This window comes from Argiope bruennichi, chromosome 6, assembly GCF_947563725.1.
Source record: "Argiope bruennichi chromosome 6, qqArgBrue1.1, whole genome shotgun sequence".
NCBI classification, from domain to species: domain Eukaryota; kingdom Metazoa; phylum Arthropoda; class Arachnida; order Araneae; family Araneidae; genus Argiope; species Argiope bruennichi.
This window is the reverse complement of record NC_079156.1, coordinates 110,547,167-110,569,885: the sequence shown is the minus strand read 5'-3', so window position 1 is coordinate 110,569,885 and position 22,719 is coordinate 110,547,167. Positions and strand designations below refer to the sequence as shown.

At 30.7% G+C, this 22,719-nt stretch overlaps 2 protein-coding genes across 4 annotated transcripts; both read right to left on the bottom strand.

Moving 5' to 3' along the window:
- Window positions 1–3,009: 3,009 nt before the first annotated feature.
- On the bottom strand, window positions 3,010–22,213 carry LOC129971480 (zinc finger protein 569-like). Of its 3 annotated transcripts, none has more exons than XM_056085294.1 (2): window positions 22,123–22,213; window positions 3,010–5,033 (listed from the first exon to the last, which is right to left on the bottom strand). In XM_056085294.1, the coding sequence occupies exon 2, from the start codon at window positions 4,607–4,609 to the stop codon at window positions 3,119–3,121; it is 1,491 nt and encodes a 496-aa protein (XP_055941269.1). In that variant the 5' UTR covers window positions 4,610–5,033; window positions 22,123–22,213; the 3' UTR covers window positions 3,010–3,118. The 3 variants fall into 3 exon arrangements, with proteins under 3 accessions (XP_055941269.1, XP_055941267.1, XP_055941268.1); XM_056085292.1 differs by lacking the exon at window positions 22,123–22,213 and adding an exon at window positions 21,808–21,934; XM_056085293.1 differs by lacking the exon at window positions 22,123–22,213 and adding an exon at window positions 20,246–20,682.
- Window positions 11,341–12,090, bottom strand: LOC129971900 (uncharacterized). Its single transcript, XM_056085878.1, has one exon. The coding sequence runs from the start codon at window positions 12,088–12,090 to the stop codon at window positions 11,341–11,343; it is 750 nt and encodes a 249-aa protein (XP_055941853.1).
- Window positions 22,214–22,719: the final 506 nt, after the last annotated feature.

The following is a 22,719-nucleotide window of genomic DNA, read 5'->3' as shown; positions in this document are numbered from 1 at the left end:
TTAAATATTATGAATAATTTTAATTTATAATATTTAATAATTTTACAAACAACTAACTTGTATTTTTCATTGGCAAAACTTTTGCAATTATTATACCTTATAATCAATCAATCACTACAGAGTAATGCTAATCTAAAGATAACTTGACCAATGTATTTACAATACAACAAATTATAAAAACTCTAATTAGCGAAATTGAGTTATGCTGTGTAAATATAATCTTATTTCTTTTCCTTTTGGATGTCTTTATATGAAGTTTTAATTCTATGTAATCTAGAATTTCTTTCTCTATCTAATGAGTACAAAAATACGTGAAATTTACATATATGTAGTAAATTACTTACATTGAATGCAACTTCAATTTTATACTAATTTATAAATTCAATGCATATGAACATATAAATTTTGGTTATAAATAGTTACAATGCATTTAAGATATTTTTAATCCTTATAGACATTGTTTGAATTTTTTGGGTGTAATCATTGACCTCATTACTATTTAAACTGCAAATTGGAGTATAAAGAATAAATAAATACTTTTCACATATATCAGATACTCTTAGAATAGCATAAAACTTTCTTTGTAAATATGTGTATATTACCAATTAAATTGTAATCTGTAATATAAAGTTTTATTATCTGAAATTCAATAAGCTATCCTTTAACCAAGTCAATGTTACTCATTCTATATTTTATATAAAAATTTGTTAATTCAATGTTATTATTCTTATGGATTTTATTTGTATTTTTAAAGAGTATTGTGGAAGTTATAAGCAAAAGATATGGAACTCCTGCAAGATGTTAGGAATGCAGCAATAAAAATATTTCTGCAGCAGTATTAAAAATCTTTTTCCCCCCTTGAAATTCAAAATAATTTTTTTTTCAATTAAAATGTATACTTTTTATTTCACATTTCATTATTGATATTAATTTATTTAAAACTTTATGAAATAACTTTATATATTGTAACTGATTATGTTATTTAACTTTATATTCCATCTAATTCAAACATTTTTATTGACAAATTATTATGTTTTAAGTATTCATAAAAATGTTAAATTAAAAATTTAAGTTCTAACGCATAAAAATATACACAATAAGAAAATTAAATAGAAACAATAGATATCCATTGTGATCAAGAAATAACAGGAGGTGTTGGGAGCCCTGTAACGTGTTATGTACTGGGCGAAATGCAACAAAATTTGGCCGCCACCATACACATTAAAGTATGCGGCTTCGATTAATCAAGGGGAAAAATAATTAGTACCAAAGCTTTATTATGTAATTTGCTTATACGGGTACATTGTGACATGACGTCGAAGATAAAAGGAAGCGTTGAATATGTCATTCTGCAAGAATTCGCAAGTCGACTGCGTTGTCACTACGTGAACGCGCCTCATTAGTCAAGCTGTTTTATCCAGCGGGATGAAAATGCCAGTGCTGCTCTTCATGAATACCGGCGGTTAAAACAGTTACGTACAGGACAGATGACCATAACTAACTTCCGAAGGATAGTTGAAAGATTTGACACAACAGGAATTCTTGGTGTGCAACCAGGCCGAGGACGTGAAGTTATCAAGCAGGAACAAGTTGAATTTGCAACTGCCGTTATGGATCAAGGGATAGCTAATAAGCAGGGTACCAGCAGTTCTCGATCAATATCACGATAAACAGATACCCCGTTCTCGACGACCAGAAGATATTGGGTAAGATCCTGAAATTTTATCCGTATAAGATAACATCCGTTAACTTATGACACTGATCTGAATCTTGGCAATATCTGGTTATGTGACAATTCTGATTCACTTGAAAGGCGTTGTGTACCAAGGACATTTTCCTGACATTCCTACTTTAAAAGATCAATAACGTTACATGTCAGACGAATAAATGCCGATATGCTGCGAGCCACCTTCGAAAACTTCATGTACCGTATGCAATTATTGGAACATCAAGTTGGTAGTCACCTTGAGCAAAATTTGAAAGTAAATAAGCTAGCTATAATAAACGCTTTTTATTGGTATTTGGTGTGTTGCTATTTACTGTTTCCACTGACAGTTATGTATTCTTTTTCCACACTTTCTGCGCTTGCAACGCCAGAATTTCTCTTATCGGCGTTTTTTGGGGACTAATTTTTTTCCCCCTCTTGATAAATCAAAACCGCATAATTTAATGTGTATGATGACCAAATTTTGTTGTATTTCATCTAATACATAACACGCCACACGGCTCTGAGCACCTCCTTTAATGTCTTGATCACCCTGTATATTATTTAACTTTTAAAATTTAGATAAAAATTCAGCCAAATTGTTTTACAGCTTCCTTTTCCAAATTTAAAGATATCATTACATAAAAATTATTGGATGTCTAGGGAGTCGAAAATAAAATAATTTATTTTTCTTCAAAAGTAGAATGAGAAGTCAGAGAGAGGTAGCAGATAAAGATAGTTTAAAAAGTAGGGTAGACACAATTCAATTTTGATCTTTGTAAAAACATCTCTCACATTGATTTAGTTTGTCTTGGAATTATCCAGTGATTTGATAGTAATTAATATTACATATTCCTACACTTGAAGCATACAATTTGTAGCATTTTCAACAGTTTTTTTTAGTAAATTTTCTCACAAGAAATTTGCAAAAATATTTCATACATAAAGAATGTGTTATATAACCACAAATGTTATGATTTTTATTAAGGGACCAATCAATCGTAAAGATCTTTCGTACATAGACACTCAAAAATAAATTTTAATTCTAAAAGCAATTACTTTGAATATAAAATTAATTTTTCAATTCTAATTCCATATCTAAATTAATTATTTTTAAAAATTTTGAAATGTAGTTACATCCTAGCAAGGAAAACGTTTTGTTGCACATCTTACAAATATGCGAATTTAATTTTGTATGCGTCAATAAATACCTCCTTACAATGTTTCGACCAGGAAATACGCTATTACACACACAACGAACATGTAGCTATTTTTAAGAATGGATCGGTAAATGGGACTGCATATTTCCTTTTTCATTAAATACTTTATTACATACAGAACTTTCTGCTTCGTATTTATCAGAAAATATTTACATAAAATGTTTCCACAAGAAAATATTTTATTGCATATATTTCAAACGTCCGGTTTCTCTTTCGTATGTGTTCTTAAATGTATCTTTAAACTTCCTTTTTGAGAAAACGGTTTACTGCAAATCTCACAAACATACGGTTTCTCTTTCGTATGCGTTCTTAAATGTATCTTTAAATTTTCTTTTTGAGAGAACGGTTTACTGCAAATCTCACAAACATACGGTTTCTCTTTCGTATGCGTTCTTAAATGTATCTTTAAATTTTCTTTTTGAGAGAACGGTTTACTGCAAATCTCACAAACATAAGGTTTCTCTTTCGTATGCGTTCTTAAATGCATGTCTAAACTTCCTTTTTGAGAAAACGCTTTCCTGCAAAACTCACAAACATAAGGTTTCTCTTTCGTATGCATTCTTAAATGTCTCTTTAAATTTCCTTTTTCAGAAAACGCTACACTGCAAATCTCACAAACATACGGTTTCTCTTTCGTATGCGTTCTTAAATGTATATTTAAACTTGCTTTACGAGTAAAAGGTTTAATGCAAATCTCACAAACATACGGTTTCTCTTTCGTATGCGTTCTTAAATGTATCTTGAAACTTCCTTTATGAGAATACGCTTCACTGCAAATCTCACAAACATATGGTTTCTCTTTCGTATGCGTTCTTAAATGTATCTTTAAAGTTCCTTTTTGAGAAAACGCTACACTGCAAATCTCACAAACAAAAGGTTTCTCTTTCGTATGCGTTCTTAAATGTTTCTTTAAATTTCCTTTTTGAGGAAAAGGTTTGCTGCAAATCTCACAAACATAAGGTTTCTCTTTCGTATGCGTTCTTAAATGTCTCTTTAAATTTCCTTTTTGAGGAAAAGGTTTGCTGCAAATCTCACAAACATACGGTTTCTCTTTCGTATGCGTTCTTACATGTATTTTTAAAGTTCCTTTTTGAGAAAACGCTTCACTGCAAATCTCACAAACATACGGTTTCTCTTTCGTATGCGTTCTTAAATGTCTCTTTAAATTTCCTTTTTCAGAAAACGCTACACTGCAAATCTCACAAACATACGGTTTCTCTTTCGTATGCGTTCTTAAATGCATGTCTAAACTTCCTTTTTTAGAAAACGCTTTACTGCAAATCTCACAAATATACGGTTTCTCTTTCGTGTGCCTCCTTAAACTTCCTTTATGAGAAAACGCTTTCTTGCATATCAGTGAATGTCTCTTTAAATTTCCTCGTACAGAAAACATTTTACAGCATATCTCACAAATATGTAGTTTCTCTTTCGTATGTGTCAGTAAATTTGTCTTTAAATTTCCTTGTTGGGAAAATATTTTATCGCTTACATTACAAGCATACAGATTTTTTGTATGCGTTCTTAAATGTATCTTTAAACTCCCTCGTAGAGAGAACACTTTATTGCACACATGACAAACAAATGGTTTCTGTCTAATAAGCGTCAAGTTTTGTGGCATCATATATTCCTGCGAAGAAAAGACTCTACTTACATAAGGTTGCATATATTCTAAATTTGAGTGCATAGATTAAAATAATATTTTATAGTGCATGATCCACATATTTGCTTTTCTTTCACAGGCGTGAAAGATTAAAATAATATTTTATAGTGCATGATCCACATATTTGCTTTTCTTTCACAAGCGTGAAAAAATGCTTTGTTAAAGTGCCTTGTAAAGAATTAAAAAAAAAAACTATTATTAGCAAAGGTATCTTAATAGATATGCTGCTTGTGCATGATTTATATATTTTACAAGAATTGACAGAATATTTTTTAAAAATTTTCAGAGGACTACTTGTTTTTATTGCATATATAAAGTAATAGCTTTTCTTCTCAATCACTGGGTTGATGAGATCCTAAGCCTTATTGAAAAGTAGAGCGTTAGCTGCATATATTTAACCTTGCTGACTTATAAGCAATATTTTTGCTCTTTCCGCTGCTTCCATAACCTGAAAAAAAGAAAATTTCATTAATCTTTACACTTGAAGTTAAATTTTCAGAAATAAAGAAATTACAAGCCCACAAACATCAAATACAAATATTTTAACAATGCATTACAATTTATTAAAATATGTATTATGTATATAACGTACTATGCAAAATACCTTTTAACACACAACGCATTATGCAATATATTTTTTATAATGTGTATTATACATATAATGAACAATATTTTCACGTCTTAGTTATAAATGTTTCTTTAAAAAATGTAATGTTTGTATCAATATGAAAAAAAAAAAAAAAAAAATTATCGAATCTCACATCAAGAAGGCAATGCCTCATTCTATATTTTACTAAAAATTCACTTTAAATGTGCTAAAATTAGGTTATGCATTTAAATGAATTAATGTAAATGTTAAACTATTGAATGTTAAGGTAAAGTAAAGAAACTTGTTGTAGAATTACATCTTAAGATATTCCTGAAAAATAGAAGATTTTAATGTAGTTAAACACACACACACACACACGCACACACACACACACACACGCACACACACACACACACAAGAGAGAGAGAGAGAGAGAATAATAAATAAACAACCTTTTTCAAGTGGAACACTAAAAAGAAATTTGGTAGTTGTAGAAGAAATAATGCATATTTAAGTTACTAACATTGATTTTCATTAGAAATAAATAAACTGCAGTACTTTTATCTAATTAGAATAAAAGAGAACGCGCATGGGTGTTTCTGGTGTGTTACAGAATAAATTGTTTATCCGGGAAAAAGGCGCACCAAGTAATATTTTTTTTAAAATTTTAATTAATTAAAAATAAAACAAAATTTTGATATTTTTCCTGAAAATTCTCGACAGTATTATTTTGTTAAATTGATTTATATAATATTTTAAATAATATTATTAAAAATTTTATTTTTTACAATACCAGTTTGCTTACTGTGCAATTTTTTACCCTGAAATACTGTTTTTTTGTGTGTGATTTTAATCAAAATGATTTTTTAAATCTAATTTTTAATAATACATTTTGTTGCAAAAATCTCCACTTGTTTTCATTTTTTTATCAACTATATAATCGTGAGATTTTATAGTTGAAATATCAGGAAGAAAGATTTTGTTTTAATACTTGAGTAGCGTGCTTAAGAAATAACTTAGTGAAGTTAAGTATCACAAATGTCAGAAAACAAATGGTGCCAAATTTAATTACACTATGAGTACATGGAACTTTATACACAAATACCAGAACAGGACAATGATTCTGAAATAATACGGTTGTAATGTCTGCAATGGGCTGCGGTGGCAAGATCTCGGCTTCGGAACAGGATAGCTTCAGGTTCGAAACCCGAGACACCGAAGAACCGTCGTGTAAGGTGCAGGCTAAATACATCGGGGCCAAATGCCCTCCCATTGGTGTGGTGTGAAAGTTTGGAGTGGGAGTGCCAGCTAAGGTGTTGTCCTCGTCATTTGACCGCGATTCAAAATTACGAGGTCCGTTGACATAATTTCTGAGGAGGTGTTTATATTCGGGCAAGTGCCTTTATGAAATTAATAAATTATCATAAAAAAGAAAATACTTATAATATTCATCAATGATATGAAAAGTACTGACACATCTTAAATTGATTGATGTTTTCTCTCAATACTTTGCGTACACTAAAATAAAAGTTCATACAAAATCTACCGCTTCCTTATACTCCACTATCAGAACACTAATTAAATCTCTTTCATGCATATATGTGTAAAATCAGTACATTAGAAATGGTAAAAGATTAACTAAATACTTACACCATGGTAAATGGGAATTTTTTTTTCATGCTATGTATGTAGAAGCAATTATTTCTATCATTTTCATTCACTTGATTTTAAGCATAAATATAAAAAATCTCAATCTTTTTTTTAAAAATTGAACCTTTGTAACATTGTGTTACTAGCCGTCTTTGGCGACCAGCCGGTTAGCCAATCTTAATGCACATTAAAATTTTAATAATTAAATATTTTATGGAACTCCCATTTTAATTGCTTCTTCATTAAAATATTTTAAAACTTCAAATTTTAATAGTCATATAATTCACTCTTAATATTATAAAGGCTTTCAGCCATAACGTAATATGTATCTCTAATTTTCTGTTAGCTCCCATAGAATTTATGCTTTAAATTAAAGTGGAAATAATAAAACTGCAATAAATATAATAATTTTTTTTTTTTTTTTTTTTTTTTTACTAAAACGAAGTATTTCTTTTAAACACGAGTACTGAAAACAGAGTCGCTGAGTATTTAAACCTTATGAGAATATATTTCTTAATTCATATAATATATTAAGAAGTTTTCAACAAAATTTTCTCAGATTCATCATGAACAGATCGATTAATTAACAATGTTTAGTTTTAAATGCATCAAACACTAAAAAAATAAACAGAATCGTTTGAAATAATCTGTCGAAAACATATTAAGCCTTCAAAACCAAGTCCGAATCCGTTGTCAACAATCAGAACACAATGCGCATGCGTGAATTTTCAACGCCACTTATGGTAATGCAAATGCGTGAATTTCTACTCCAGTTGGGGTAACGCTATGCAGATTAGAAATTTTTAGTTTCCTTTATTCTGTTTTATTTTAATTCAAAAGTACTTCAAAATGAATCTGAAAGATCGATTATTAAATCGATGTTTCGATCGTTAACTTTAAATGCATTAAACCTTAAGAAAATAAACAAAATCCTTTGAAATAATCTGCCGAAAATTTCTTAAGCCTATCCTCTTTAGCGTGGGAAAAAAAAAAAAAATCTGAAGCCTTATTTATTTGGCGGTGGGGAAGTGAAAAGATTTTTTTGGCGGGAAAGTTAGCTTTTAATTAATAATTAAAATTCTAATTAAAAATTCAAAAAAAAGGACCATAGGTAGCGCTTTAGAATGACACGAATAAAAGATGGCGCTACGATCACTACATGAGTATCCCCCTAGTGAACAAGGAGAACGACAAATGTAATAATACAAGATAATTATACACGCATAAAAATAAAACATCACATAATACAATAAGTATAATATAGGATAATGGTTTCAAATGGTAAATAGAAATTGAAGTAAATAGATGCAATAATATATGAAATACATAAAATTACAGTTACAATATATATACACACGACAATTTATATCTCAGTAATTAATCTCGCTGGAAAATGGACATGACGTCCACTACGAGAGGTTTTGTCGATAATTGTTCATTTTTAGAAGAAAGTTCATTTGAGTTTTATGAATAGATGCAGGTATAGAAGGTAACGAGTCATTAGATCCTGTCAACACATATGCAGGTTTGACACGGTCTATGGAAACTGTAACATTTTTATTATTAATTTTTAATACAAAAGTTTTATCTTTCCTGCTGATTACAGGGTGTGGACCAGTGTAAGGAGGTGAAAGAGGAGGTTTAACACTGTCCACTCTCAAAAATACATGAGAGCAAGTACTTAAGGATGCATGAATATAAATAGGCTTAACCGAGTGTCTAGACGTAGAGATAGGATTTATAGATTGCATTAGTGCTTTGAATTTTGATACATAGGTATCTGTTGGTATTGATAGATCTATTTTTGAGGTTAAAATGTCAGAAGGCAATCTGAGGGTTGTACCAAAGACTAATTCAGCACATGTGGCATTTATGTCCGGTTTAATTGCAGATCGAATTCCGAGTAAAACTTTGGGAATAGTTTCAGTCCAGTTTGGTTGACAATGGGCTATAATAGAACTCTTAAGAGCCATATGGAAACGTTCTACAAGTCCATTGGATTGGGGATAGTAGGACGTTGTGCGGATTCGATTTGTACCCAAAATATTATTCAAATGTCTAAATAGATGTGAATCAAAATTTTTACCTTGATCTGTAGTTATAGTTACTGGACAACCGAAACGAGATATCCAATTATGAATTAGGGCTTTACATGTTGTTTCAGCAGTTATATCAGAAGTAGGAATAGCTTCCGGCCATCTGGTAAATCGGTCAACTATTGTCATACAATATTTATAACCATCAGATAGTGGGAATGGTCCTATGAAATCGATATTTATATGGTCAAATCGAGCATCTGGCAAAGCAAAAGTGCCTATAGGAGATTTTGTATGTTTTTGAATTTTAGAACGTTGGCAATTATGACAAGATTGAACAGAATTTTTAATAAATGAATTCATGTTTGGCCAAAAATAACGTTTAGTAATCAGCTTTCTTGTTGCTCGAATGCCAGGATGAGAAAGATTGTGAATATTTTCAAAAACTATTGAACGAAAAGAATTTGGAATGTACGGACGAGGTGAATTAGAAGATAAGTCACAATACAAAGTTACATCCTCTATGGAAAAATGTTGCTTTTCTATTTTACAATTTGAAGACTTCAGATATTCTTTAAGTTCAGAATCATTTAACTGTGCAAGTAAGATGTCATGAAAATTAAATTTTTCTTTGAAATTGAATTGATTTCAATGCGAGACAATGCATCTGCAACAATTTTCTCTGTACCCTTGACATAACGAATATCGGTAGAAAATTGGGATATGAAGTCTAAATGTCTCAGTTGACGAGGCGAGCATTTATGCAGCTTTTGCTTAAAGGCTTCAGTAAGGGGTCATTGATCAGTATAGATTGAAAATTCCCTACCTCATCAAGCATGTATCGCATGTATCAAGCATGTATCGAAAAATTTTATGGAAGCATAAATAGCAAGAAGTTCTCTGTCGTATGTTGACCAATTAGTTTGACTCTTAGAAAGTTTCATTGAGAAGAATGCAATGGGTTCCCAAATTCCACTTCAAAGTTCATTTAAAGAGCTTCCAATAGCAAATAAGGATGCATCAGTCCACAGACTTAAAGAGCTCCAGGAATCGGATGTTTGAGAAGGGTAGATTCGGCAAGAGCTTTCTTAGCATTAGAAAATGCCTTGTCAGCTTCCTCAGACCATTGCAGAGTAGTTTCAGATTTTTTTTGCTGGCCGTGGTAATTTCTTTTTGTTAGTATGGCCTTCAAGAAGTTTAATCAAAGGTGATAATATGTGAGCTGCCTTGGGAAGTAATCTGCGGTAAAAATTAAACATACCCAAAAATCTACGAAGTTGAGTAAGGGTAGTGGGTCGTGGGAATTCTTGAATTGCATTAACTCGATCAGGAATTGGAGAAATACCTTCTTTGGAAACTTTAAATCCTAAAAAATCTAGGGTAGGAACACCAAATGTACACTTAGAAGATTTAATTGTAAGTCCATAATGGTCTAATTTTGAAAAGAGAGCTCTGAGATGTTGAATATGCTCTTCGATTGATTTTGAAGCAATTAATAAATCGTCAATAAAAGCATACACACCATCTAAATCTCTAGTAACTTCATCAATAAATCTCTGAAAGGTACTTAATGCATTACACAAACCAAATTGCATCCGAGTGCTCTTGAAGAGTCCGAACGGAGTACAAATAGCTGTTTTATGAATGTCCACGGGAGCAATCGGAATTTGATGAAAAGCTTTTACTAAATCAATATGAGAAAAAATTGTGGTTCCATGAAGTTCGCTAGTAAAATCCAAAACACTGGGAATAGGATATTTGTCCTTTTTGGTCTGAGCATTAAGAGTTCTAAAATCACCAACAGGACGCCAATCGTCACTTACCATTTTCGGAACCATATGTAGAGGAGAGGCATAATTGCTGTTGGATGGCCGCATATGGCCTAAATCCAACATATGCTGAAATTCCATTTTAGCGATTTTTAAGCGATCGGGTGTTAGCCTACGAGGTTTTGCATAAACAGGAGAACCAAAAGTTTCAATATGATGCATAACAGAATGTTTTACAGTTTGGTTTGCATATGGAGATTTAACAATATTAGGAAAATCATGCAATAACTTTGAAAAATCATCATTACAAAATACAGATTTTACAGAATGAACATCAGCATTATTAAGAATAGCATGGGCATTTATATGTGTACACATATCATTTAAACGACGATTTCTTAAATCAGGTTGCAAATTAAAATCATGTAGAAAATCTGCACCAATAATTGCAGTTTTAATATCACAAACATAAAAAAGGATAAACAAATTGTTTTCTTAAACCTAAATCTAAAGATAATAACTTTTGTTTATAAACATTTATGATGGAACCATTTGCTGCAAAGAATTTTTGAATCGGAATACACATTTTATCATTTCTAGTCGCAGGAATCAAACAACAATCACTGCCAGTGTCAACGAGAAAATTTACATTTGATTTTCTATCGCGAACAAAAAGGCGACGAGAACTACTGGGCGAGGCGTATGTCGCCGCTACTCCTTGCCGTTGTGGTTTGGCTGATAATTGCAAGACGGAATGCATTTATGCGCTTTGGAGTCGTACTTCCGATGATACCAACAGATATCATCATTACTGGCAGGGCTTTTCCGTCGAAAACGAGGTTGACGATTCCGTGAATGACTTCTGGAATGGCGACGCATCTGTGCAATTTCTTTGCGCAACATTTTAATTTCTGTTAGCAGTTCAGAATCAGCTGTAGCAGTTGAATTCGAAACAACACTTACTTGGATTGGTGTTATATCCAGTATTTTGTCGGCTATTTCAGAGGCTTTTTGAGGTGTCAAAGGTTGTATTGATGCAAGAATCGATTGCACATTAGATGGTAGTTGCTGTAGAAATAATTGCAGTAAAAGAGAATCGGCGATATTGTGATTTTCGGCGCGTCTTTGCTTAATTCTTAACAGCTCGGACGGCTTCCGATCATGCAACTGTTCTGCAGCCAATAACTTACGAATTTCCTGGGATTTAGATTCTTCGCATCGGGAAATGATCTCCGATTTTAGTTGGCTGTAAGGGTCAGCTGCATCTGGTGAAAGAATGATATCGAGCACAGTTATCGCGATTTCAGGAGGCAAGGTGCTCACGCAGTAGTTGAATTTAGTGCGAGAAGCTGTTATTGGCTTTGGAATAGCCAATTCAAATGTTGACTCCACCATCGTAAACCAGAGGGAAGGGTCGGACGGCATGAAGTTCGGCATTTTCACCGCTGAGATTTCCTCCATCATGGTAGTAATGTCGTTTCAAAACGAAACTTAGTAAGATAATATTAACCAAATTAAATCAAAAGAGATGCGAGGTTTCTTATCCGGGTCACCATTTTGGTAATGTTCATGTAGTGTTGTATAAAGCATTTCATCGCTATTAGAAAAATAAACTCTTTATTTCACTAACAACCATCGGAACATCACCGCTTAGTGCACGTATACATAGAACGGGGATTCCCCGGGCGAAGTATTAGGGAAAGTAGATAGGTAGCGCTTAAGAATGACATGAATAAAAGATGGCGCTACGATCACTTACAGTACCAAAATTAATAATGCAATTTCGTAAGAATGCTATTAGAATAACATCAGATATTAAAAAGGCCTTCTTACAAATCAGTCTGAACCCAAAGGACAGAGACTACTTTCAGTTTTTATGGTGGAAAGATTTTTCAAGAAGAGAGGAATTGATCACCCTGAGACATTGTCGAGTGGTATTTGGTGCTTCTCCTAGTCCATTTTTACTTGAGGCAACGATAGCTCATCATCTAGAGAACGTTTCAGATGGAAGGAAGGAAACAGCTCGTCAACTTCAAAAATCTTTTTATGTAGATAATTGCATAACTAGTTTAGAAACAAGAGAAGAGGCAGCCAAATTTATTTCTGAAGCTAAAGAACTGATGTCTGCAGCCAAATTTGATTTACGAGGTTGGGTTACTTCTGCAAAAATTGTAGGAGAAACAAAAATGAGATATATTCCAATATTAGAACTTTCCTGGAATACTGAAAATGATGAACTTTCTTGTAACGGTGCTATTAAAATTTCAGAAGAAAATATAAATAAACAAACATTATTATCTATTGCTCAACGAATTTACGACCCAATAGGATTTACGAGTCCAACTACTCTAATTCCAAAGATCATTCTACAAAAAACATGGAAGAAAAAAATTAATTGGGATGATGTGCTTCTACCAGATATATGTAATGAATTTTTAGCCTGGTACAAACATGTAAATCTGCTAAAAGATTGCAAAATCCCAAGAAGACTCATTTCAAATCCTTTTAAATATTGTCAGATAGGTCTTCACTGTTTCAGTGACGCCACTGAGGCCTCTTATGCCACATGTATTTTTTTACGTGCTGAATATAACGGGAAAGTTTCCGTTCAATTAGTAGCAAGTAAGTCAAGAGTGTCACCAACAAAGGAAATTACAATTCCTCGATTAGAATTGTTGGAAGCTCTTATATTATCCCAATTATATTGCCAAGTGACAGATGGACTTGAGGTAAAATTTAATGAAGTATACTTTTGGACTGTTGTCTTAACGTGGATTAAACGGGATAGTTCTTGGAATATATTTGTAAGAAATAGGATAACTGAAATAAGAAAATATACCAATTCTGATAACTGGTATTTCGTGCCAGGTCATATGAATCCAGCAGACCTTCCTTCAAGAGGTTGTGATGCAAAGATTTTATTGAAGAGCAAGTGGTGGGAAGGTCCAGAATGGTTATCAAAATCACAAGAGTTCTGGCCTTTGAATGGAAAACAAATTATTGATGAAAATTTAGTTGAATCAGAGAAAAGGAAAACAATAGTCAGTAATGTTGAGCATGAATCAGTTAACTTTACTGACAATCTACTTTATTTCTCGAAATATACAAAGATTTTAAGAATGCTGGCTTGGATACTACGTTTTATTAAAAACTGTCGTCTTAAAGAAAAATGTAAGGAAACCAAACTAACCTATGAAGAAGTCCAATCAGCTGAAAACTGTTTGCTAAAGCTAATTCAAAAGGAAAGTTTTGCAGAGAGCAAGATGAAAGCATTGAAAAATATGCAAACTTTCAAAGACGATTCCAACATTCTTAAAGTTAGAACTAAGCTCATACTGGGAGATGAAGAAGAGAATTTTAAGTGCCCAATATTGTTGCGGGTAACCATGAAATAATTCGTTGATTGATACACCAGAAACATTGTGAGTTGCAGCATGCCGGATTTCGAACTCTCATTTCCAATTAAAGGGAAAATTACTGGATTATTTCTGTCAATAAAATAGCAAAACGAGTAAGCTCTCAATATATTACGTGCAAAAGATTTAAAGCCAAACCTACGGAGCCACCTTTAGCATCTCTTCCTAAAAATAGAATAAAAGTTGCTGCAGCATTTGAAGTCACAGGGATTGATTTGGCAGGCCCATTGTTTTTGCGTTCTGGAGAAAAGACATGGATAGTCCTTTTTACTTGTGCTATTTATAGGGCTGTTCATCTTGAGTTAGTCAATTCCTTGTCCACGGAAGCGTTTATAATGGCTTTAAGAAGATTTTTTGCTAGAAGAGATCGACTTAATATAATCTACACTGATAACGGCACCAACTTCGTTGTTTCAAGTAATGCATTGAAAAATCTAGATTGGGAGAAGATCATGTCGTTTTCCACTCTCAAGAAAATTAAATGGAATTTCAACCCTCCAACTGCTGCATGGTGGGAACGGATGATCCCCATGCTAAAAGAAATGTTAAGAAGAATTTTGGTCCGAAAGAGTATTGATTATGAAGAATTGGAAACTCTTATATGTGATTGTGAAGCTACAATAAATTCCAGACCTCTCACATATATTGAAGATAATTCAGAAGGTCTAAGGCCACTGACACATGCTTGTTTCTTGCAAGGCATTCCTAGTAGTGATACAACTGATTTAGACGAAATCGACAGTAAAAGCCTAAATAGAAGATTACGTTTTATTCAAAATCTACGGCATGATTTAAGAACGAGATTCCGCAACGAATACGTAGCAATGTTAGTGCATAAAGGTCATCACACTCGAGATGAATCTTTGAATGTTGGAAACATAATTCTTCTTGAAACTGATGGAAAACGCCTTCACTGGCCCTAAGGAATCGTAACTGAAGTCCTCCCTGGAGCAGATGGACATTCAAGAGTCGCCAGAATAAGAACAGCTCAAGGGGAAAAATTAAGACCATTCCAGAGACTTTATTCCTTGGAAATCGGAAGTTCTGAAAAATTACCATTCATTGCTCAGCAAAAGGATAAAGGCACAAACACTCAACTTCCTGCAACTCCAGCTGTTTCAGATCATAATTCCAGTGAAAATAATGATTATATAATCAAAATAACTCCTGATGTCACTAAAGCTGATCGGCGTATTAAAATTCCCAACTGACTCGATTTATAACTTTTGTTGCAATTTCAGGTACTCTATAAAATTGCAAGATGGGAGATTATGTAAGCGTCATACCAGTTGCAGCTCAACTCCGCTCCAATGTAATTCCTTCAGATTTCGTTTTTCTCGATGTAAATATGCTTTCGAAACTTTCTATGTAAATAATTGCAAATAAAGTGTTCTCTCATATCACATCCATAGTAATTATTGAAAATATTTTACATAATTATTTGTGTTACCTGATTTGCTATGAAATACCAGAGTTTCTTATTTGCAGACAGAATAAGAACAAATTCCTTATTAACAGAAAGAATATCACAAGTTTACAATCTTTCTTGATTAATATTTTAGAAATTAAAGATATATCAGGAATGTTCTCAATAATAATTAATTACTAAAGTCTTCTTTAAACTATTTGAAAAATATTCCTTTAATTCTTTTAATGAGATCAGTTATACCGACAAATAACGATCTAAATATTTCCTATTCTTTTCATTTTGAAAAAAATATTTTCAATTTTTGAAATTTTTTTAAATTTAAAATAGATAAAAACAGCACAGCATTTCTTTAAAAATCTTGACTTCATCTTATATAAATGCCACGGAAAAAAAATGCAATGTATATTAACAATTTATAAACAGTAGTAATATTTGAAGAAAAATAATATTTCAATTTGAATAAAAATATATTGATTCTAAAGAGGATAAAGCAGAAAAGTATTACAATAAAAGTTTTGAAATAAATATACAATGCTGGAAAATTAACAAAATATATCATTATCTGCATATTATAAAAACCAAGTGCAGATAAAAAATTTCTCCACACTTCCATATACATTTACAATTCTCATTAGTTTTTCAATCTGACTAAACTTCAGTCAATTATTAGAATCAAAACAAAATTATAAGCATTTAAATATAAAAAATTAATTTTCATATCTAGGACACATTCTACTTGGTCATTAAAGATGAAGTAAAGAAATTAATATTCATGCAAATGCTACATAATACACTTCCTTCAACTTGAAAAGAGATAGTGGAACTCGCTCAGTTTTCAAAAGAAAGCAATAAGATTTCTACTCTTTCAAAAGCTGTTTTATATTCTTTGAAAGAATTAAAACTGGATATACTTTCAATGTTATAACTTCCAGCATAGAGTGAAACAAAAGTAACAGTAAAAAAATTATGAGGCAATACCAAGGGAGGTTCTGATAACATATCCGATTATAGCCTGTCTTCATAAAGAGCATTCAGAATGTAAATTCAAGAAAGCATGCTATTGTTAAAAAATTTTGGTAGCAAACAAACCTAGTGTAGCAATTCAGAAGGTGGTCAAAGAAAGAATGAAAAGTAAAAGCATCATATAACACACTCTTTAGACAAAGTATGAATTGCAAAAATATTCTTTTTTGTACCAGTTCTCTGGTGAATAAAGATATAAATATTATTTTCTCTAACAATTTATAATTGAAGAAACATAAGAGATTTCACAAATTCACAAAACAATTATGCAAGATATGGCAAACATTATAGAAAAAGAACATGGAAGAGAGTTTCCCCCAAATCAAGCAAAACAGCAAAAGATTTTTCAAATATTAACAATTTATCACATAAAAAATTACAGTTTGGTGATCATACAATGCTGTTTAGTTAAGCTAAGAATTGTAATAAGAATGCAATATATTTCTAAAATATAAGTTATAACAAATAAATGTGCAATATTAAAAAAAAAAAAAACATAGAACTCATAATAATAAAAAATTTAGCTAAATAAATAGAATGCAGGAAAACCAAATAATTTTTATAACGAAAATTGTATACCTTAATAGTGCAAATTCTCATAAAAAATATCTTTCTTTATTTATACATTATAAACGTGCACATTCTGAAGTTTTATAACACACAACAACAAGTTAAAATCATTTCAAAACTCAAAAGAATACTTATTGCTTATAGTTTAAATTTGAAAATAATTCAATTACTGATTAAATAGAATGGCATTCATACATATATACATGCATCTATATAGTGAATTTCAATAAAATCATATACATATGTAATGTAATGATCTATTAATTCAGTTAAAACCATAATTAGTTTTCTAGTTAATTTACTTTATTCCAGATTTTTCTCTTATTTCCTGATGTAAATTCTATTTTTTCATTTAAATATTTCCAATATGCCTGTAACAAATTGCTTAACAATCCCACAGCACAAACAAAAGGATAACAATTACTAACATCCACACATTCCTTTCAAGGTTACACAACATTTCATTTCCTGAACTGACGCATGTCAAAGAACTTCTATTAGAATCCCTTATCGCATATGTTCTGTTGTGATTGAACACATTATACTATATACAAATTTAGACTTTCCAAAGAAAAATAAATTGAAAATTATTCTAAAAGAGTCATTTTTTTTGGTCATACATCTCAAAATTTTTCTATATATGTATTGTTCTCAGAATTTATGTTATAAAAGAATAGAAACCCCAAAAACATCAAGACAGGGAAGAAAAAAAAAACTTATTGTAGAAAGGTTATTCAGAACATTATTGATTTCATATTATCATGCAAATATCCATTTATCTACAAACATCTATAATCATATTATATCCAGAAAGTTATCAAATTTTGATAGCATAGAAAGATCACAATTTCTTTCAGGATAAAATCTCCAAAGAATTGAACCAAATTATTCCAAATTTTTAACAAGTGTTAATGGCAGAAAAAATAAATATTTTCATTGTCCTATTTGCAAGTCAGTCTCTATCAACTTGCAGTCATCTTCTTCATTTAAGAAGTGAAATATATATGATTTCTGAAATTCTTAAACTTGGGATTCCTTGTTTTTGTTCTCTTAGAATTAGAAACCATTTCACTTTGAGTAATAGAATTATCTGATTATATTGTGGTGATGTTCATGTAGAGTGTTGTATAAAGCATTTCATCGGTATTAGAAAAATAAACTCTTTATTACACTAAAACTATCGGAACATCATTGCTTAGCGCATGTATACATAGAACGGGGATTCCCCGGGTGAAATATTAATATAGATTGTATTAGGGAAAGTAGATAGGTAGCGCTTTAGAATGACATGAATAAAAGATGGTGCTACGATCACTACAATATTTTTCTAGCAACACATAACAACTTTAACTATTTTTCACAGCAAAAATAAGACTTTTATAACTTCATAATAGTTTGAAATTGATAGTACTTTTCTTAAGCAGTATTTTTTAAAAACACATGTAACATTTCACACTTTGAATAACCATTTCTTAAACCCTTTTATTCCTAACATAATTCAAACTCAGCACACTTGAATGCATGAGCTTCCCTTTCACAAATAAGAAAAATTATCTTAACCTTCAAAAACAGCAATATAGAGAATAGAATTCTCAAAAAAAATAATTTATGTTTTCAAATATATACCTGGGCGAGCATGTTTAATGAACAAATCATTTCCCATTTGTAGTAACTCAATCACATTTGGCTTCTGAGAGTTTTGATATGGTAAATCAAAAGAAATTTGCATTATCTTAAAAATAAATTTTATAGATATATGCACAATAGAAAATGAGGTTTTATTGATATAACAGGGGAATTATTTTCTTTACATGATGGATAAATAACTTTTATCTAAATTAGGTTCTTTATCCTAAAACAAATGTAATGTTTTTTTAATTAATATAACTGAATTGGCATATTCTACTTCAGATATTTTTGGTTCCATTTCCAATGAAAGTATCAGCGTGTAAATGGCATTCAGATAATTTCTTGCCAAGTAAAATCCTAGCAAATTTATTGCAGTTCTCTTATTTTATTTAGCATATCTTGGAAAGAAACAAAACATTATCGGGGTCTCTGGGGAAATAATACAGTTGTTTTATATGTCTGGAACACTAACCCCTTCCGCCGTTGCTATTCGAGAATAAGCAATGAATTACTTTCTGTTGTAGCCAGTCAGTTTTCTATAGCAGAACCAGTGAGAACTTTCACATGATTTGGATTCCTAAATAATTTTTGAGTTTAAAATTCATGCAAATTTACCAATGGATTACAAATTCATGCAAATTTACCAATTCTAATTTACCAATGAATTACCTAAAACAAAATATATAATATCTCTGTAATTCATGTAAATACTTAACATATTTTATTTTCTTTTATTACCAGCATTTTCCGAGTTGTAACTTTTTGACTGCAGCTACAAATTAAGCCTAAGATTGTATTAGCATTAGACTACTACGTGTTGGGAGTAGACAGATATGTTTTGATGATAAATCCCATATTTTGCATTACCATTTTAAGAACAAATTGTTTGCAATAATTTTCTTTATTTTTCTTGAAAAATATCTTTGTTTTTGTTCAATTATTTTTTTAATAATGAATTTTATATCGAATGACATTTGAAAATTATAAACCAAATTTTATAAATAATGCATAAAATTACAAGTATCTTATTACTTAAAAAAATAGTTGAATAAAAATAAATTTTATTATTTTTAATAAACAAAATTGATACTTAATATTAGAAAGAATTATTCTATTATTAAATGAAATGAACAGAATTTATTTAATTATATATATATATATATATATTCAAAATTCTCATTTAATACAGAAAACTCAAAATTTATGTTATTCAAAGTCTTAAATATCATATTTATTAATGTTTAAATGTTAGAATTATGATATGAACATTTTATATAATTTTAGCTCATATTTATTAAATGATTCAGAATTTTAATAATGTAATAAAATTATAATAGCAATTTTTTTTGGTAAACTATTATGAATTTTTAGTAAGGAAGAGTGGAAGTGGAATTTATACATAAGCAGATCCTGTCAGATGCAGATGACAATTTTGTGGTAACAATTCAATTATTTCTGGGGAATCGAGTCAAACTGAAAAAAAGTTAAGACCTAGTAAAAAATTGAAGTCACATTCTAAGTAATATGAACTCTATGACAGATTTAATACCTATGAAGTTTTGACAATCTGGATTCACTTTTCATAAATTGAAATTTCATTTATGATGTGGTAATTATACAAAATTAAAGTCTCCTCTAAAAATGTAATACTTGAAATAGCATGTTTTGTGGCAAAGGAATCTTTACTTGATGTTTATAAGTGAAAATTGCATATCCAAATGAAAATACAATTGAGAGTTTCTAAGAAATTTTAAAATATTTTTTAGAAACGCATTTTCAAATATTGTCCTTGATCTTCTACTGAATTCTTATTGAGTAAATAAATGCTTCAAATTGATTTTGAAAAAATACATTGACTAATCATTCAATTTTACATGTTGAAATTTATGCAACATAATTAAATATATAAAAGGATTAAGTGAAGAATAGTGTGCACAAGAGTTTGTCGCCAATATTGCAACCCATCAGAACGCTTTTCTAGCAACACTAATGCTGTTTTGTTTACTACTTTTTGCAATAGTTGAGTTGTACATAAACTACAACTATGTTATGAAAAATGTTAAATTAAAAAAATATCTATTAAAGATTTAAATTTTATTCTTTATTATTATTAAAAGTTTATTAAACAAAGAAAGTTAAGTTTATAATTAAAAGTTATATTCTGCTTTCTTTTTTTTAATGTGAATACGAACAGAAAATATTTATTCTTTTGCAATTTTTAATTGTCAATATGCTCTTTAAAAAATCGTCTGCATTCTCACTTTAAAAGACAGCTGCAATGGAATGACTCCCTTCATAATTTATTATGTCGGAAGTATTTCGAACCTGTAGAATGGATGAAGGGTGAGTAAAATATGTAAATATATATATATATATATTTACGAATTGGTGAAGTTAGGAAAGGATGCTTGTTTGAAATTTTGTATTGAGAATGGTTTGATATCGAACCGGCAGAATGGATGAAGGGTGAGTGGAATATATTTTTTTACGAGTTGATGAAGTTGGGAAAAGAATATTTGAAATTTTGTATGGAGAATGTTCCGACTGCTTCTTTCTTTTGGTTATGTACTTTTTCTGTTATACAAACAGTCCTTATGTTCAATGTGCTAGCGAAGCTACTAGGTTCCCGCTGCTAGCGTAGCCGTTGGGTGTTTTTTTTTAATGTACAAAATTCGGCATCTGTAGAAGGCACTGGGCAGTATGTAAAAAAAGACAATACTTATTTTTAAAAAGTCCTAATTATATGGCGGGAAATGGTAACCGTAACTGTTCCGCGTAAGTATTTGTTTATTTTGTCCGCCATCTTTATTGGCGACTTGGCATTGTTGGCGCAGCAGGGAGCACACTATAATTCACTTTTACCATATAAAAAAGTCAGTAATATACATATATAATCTTAGATTTAAAAAAAAATACAAACAAAACTTCACGCGTTTTTTATTTACTAAAGAAGCAAGTATTAAACTTTCAATACAGCTATGCCGGAAAACAAACCTCCATTTCAATACAACAACTATCTTATTTTAACCATATATAACGACGTTTAATTCCTTAAAAAAAATCAACTCTTTCAAAATAAAAGGTGTTATGAATCAATTAAAACTTACTTACAATTATTTCAAAGTTAAGATCAGAATGTTGAATTCAAAAACCGTGATGTGATGCTAATGGACAAAGAAATTTTATAATTTGGAATAAGTTTTACTGCTCATGCTCAGATTTAACTGGAGAAAAAGAGTAATATCCATCCGGTTGCTTGGCAAGAATGGAAAATCTAAATAATTATTCTGTTTAGGGTTATCACCATAGAGAAGATTTTTTTTCTTCTCATTTGTGAATCGGAGATATATTTTAAGAAATTTACCACATGAGTTAAGAAATTCTTCTATTTTTTAAAAGAAATAAAAAACTGAACTATTAACGCACACTAAATTCTGTTTTCTGTGCAGTTATTCATATGAAACATCGTGCTTGTTTCCTTTGATGCTGACATAACTTTCCTTTTCAAATTTCTTCCAAAAATATCACAGTAATCTTTGATATTTTTATTCTGTTCATCTTCACGTTCCTCCCTGTGATCTTTACCTTGTAGCGGAATGGTATGAGCGAGGATAGAACCTGGCACCTTGTGGTTCGCAATGTAAAAGCAATTGCCAGTTTAGCGTAGCTGTTAACTGGTTTATAAACTTTTACTACAATCTGATGAATTCGCGATAATTCGAATTTTAAAATGTATTTTGAATGATTAGCGCATTTTTGAAGAGAAATCCGTGCTTACTATGAGCGTAATGCAAATAGCAACCACGTGTTTCATGAAAAAAGAGTGACCCTCCCCTTAATAAATTCTGCTATATCAAGGCAGAGTAGGGATAACGAATATTTTACGAGCGGATAATACGTAACCAATATCATAAAGTCACAAATACCAGTGATCAATACTTTTCAAAGATGGGTGTGATTCAAATTCTTGATACGATCTTACGGGTGATATTTCGAGTACAGGTTTTGGATCATGATAGAAAG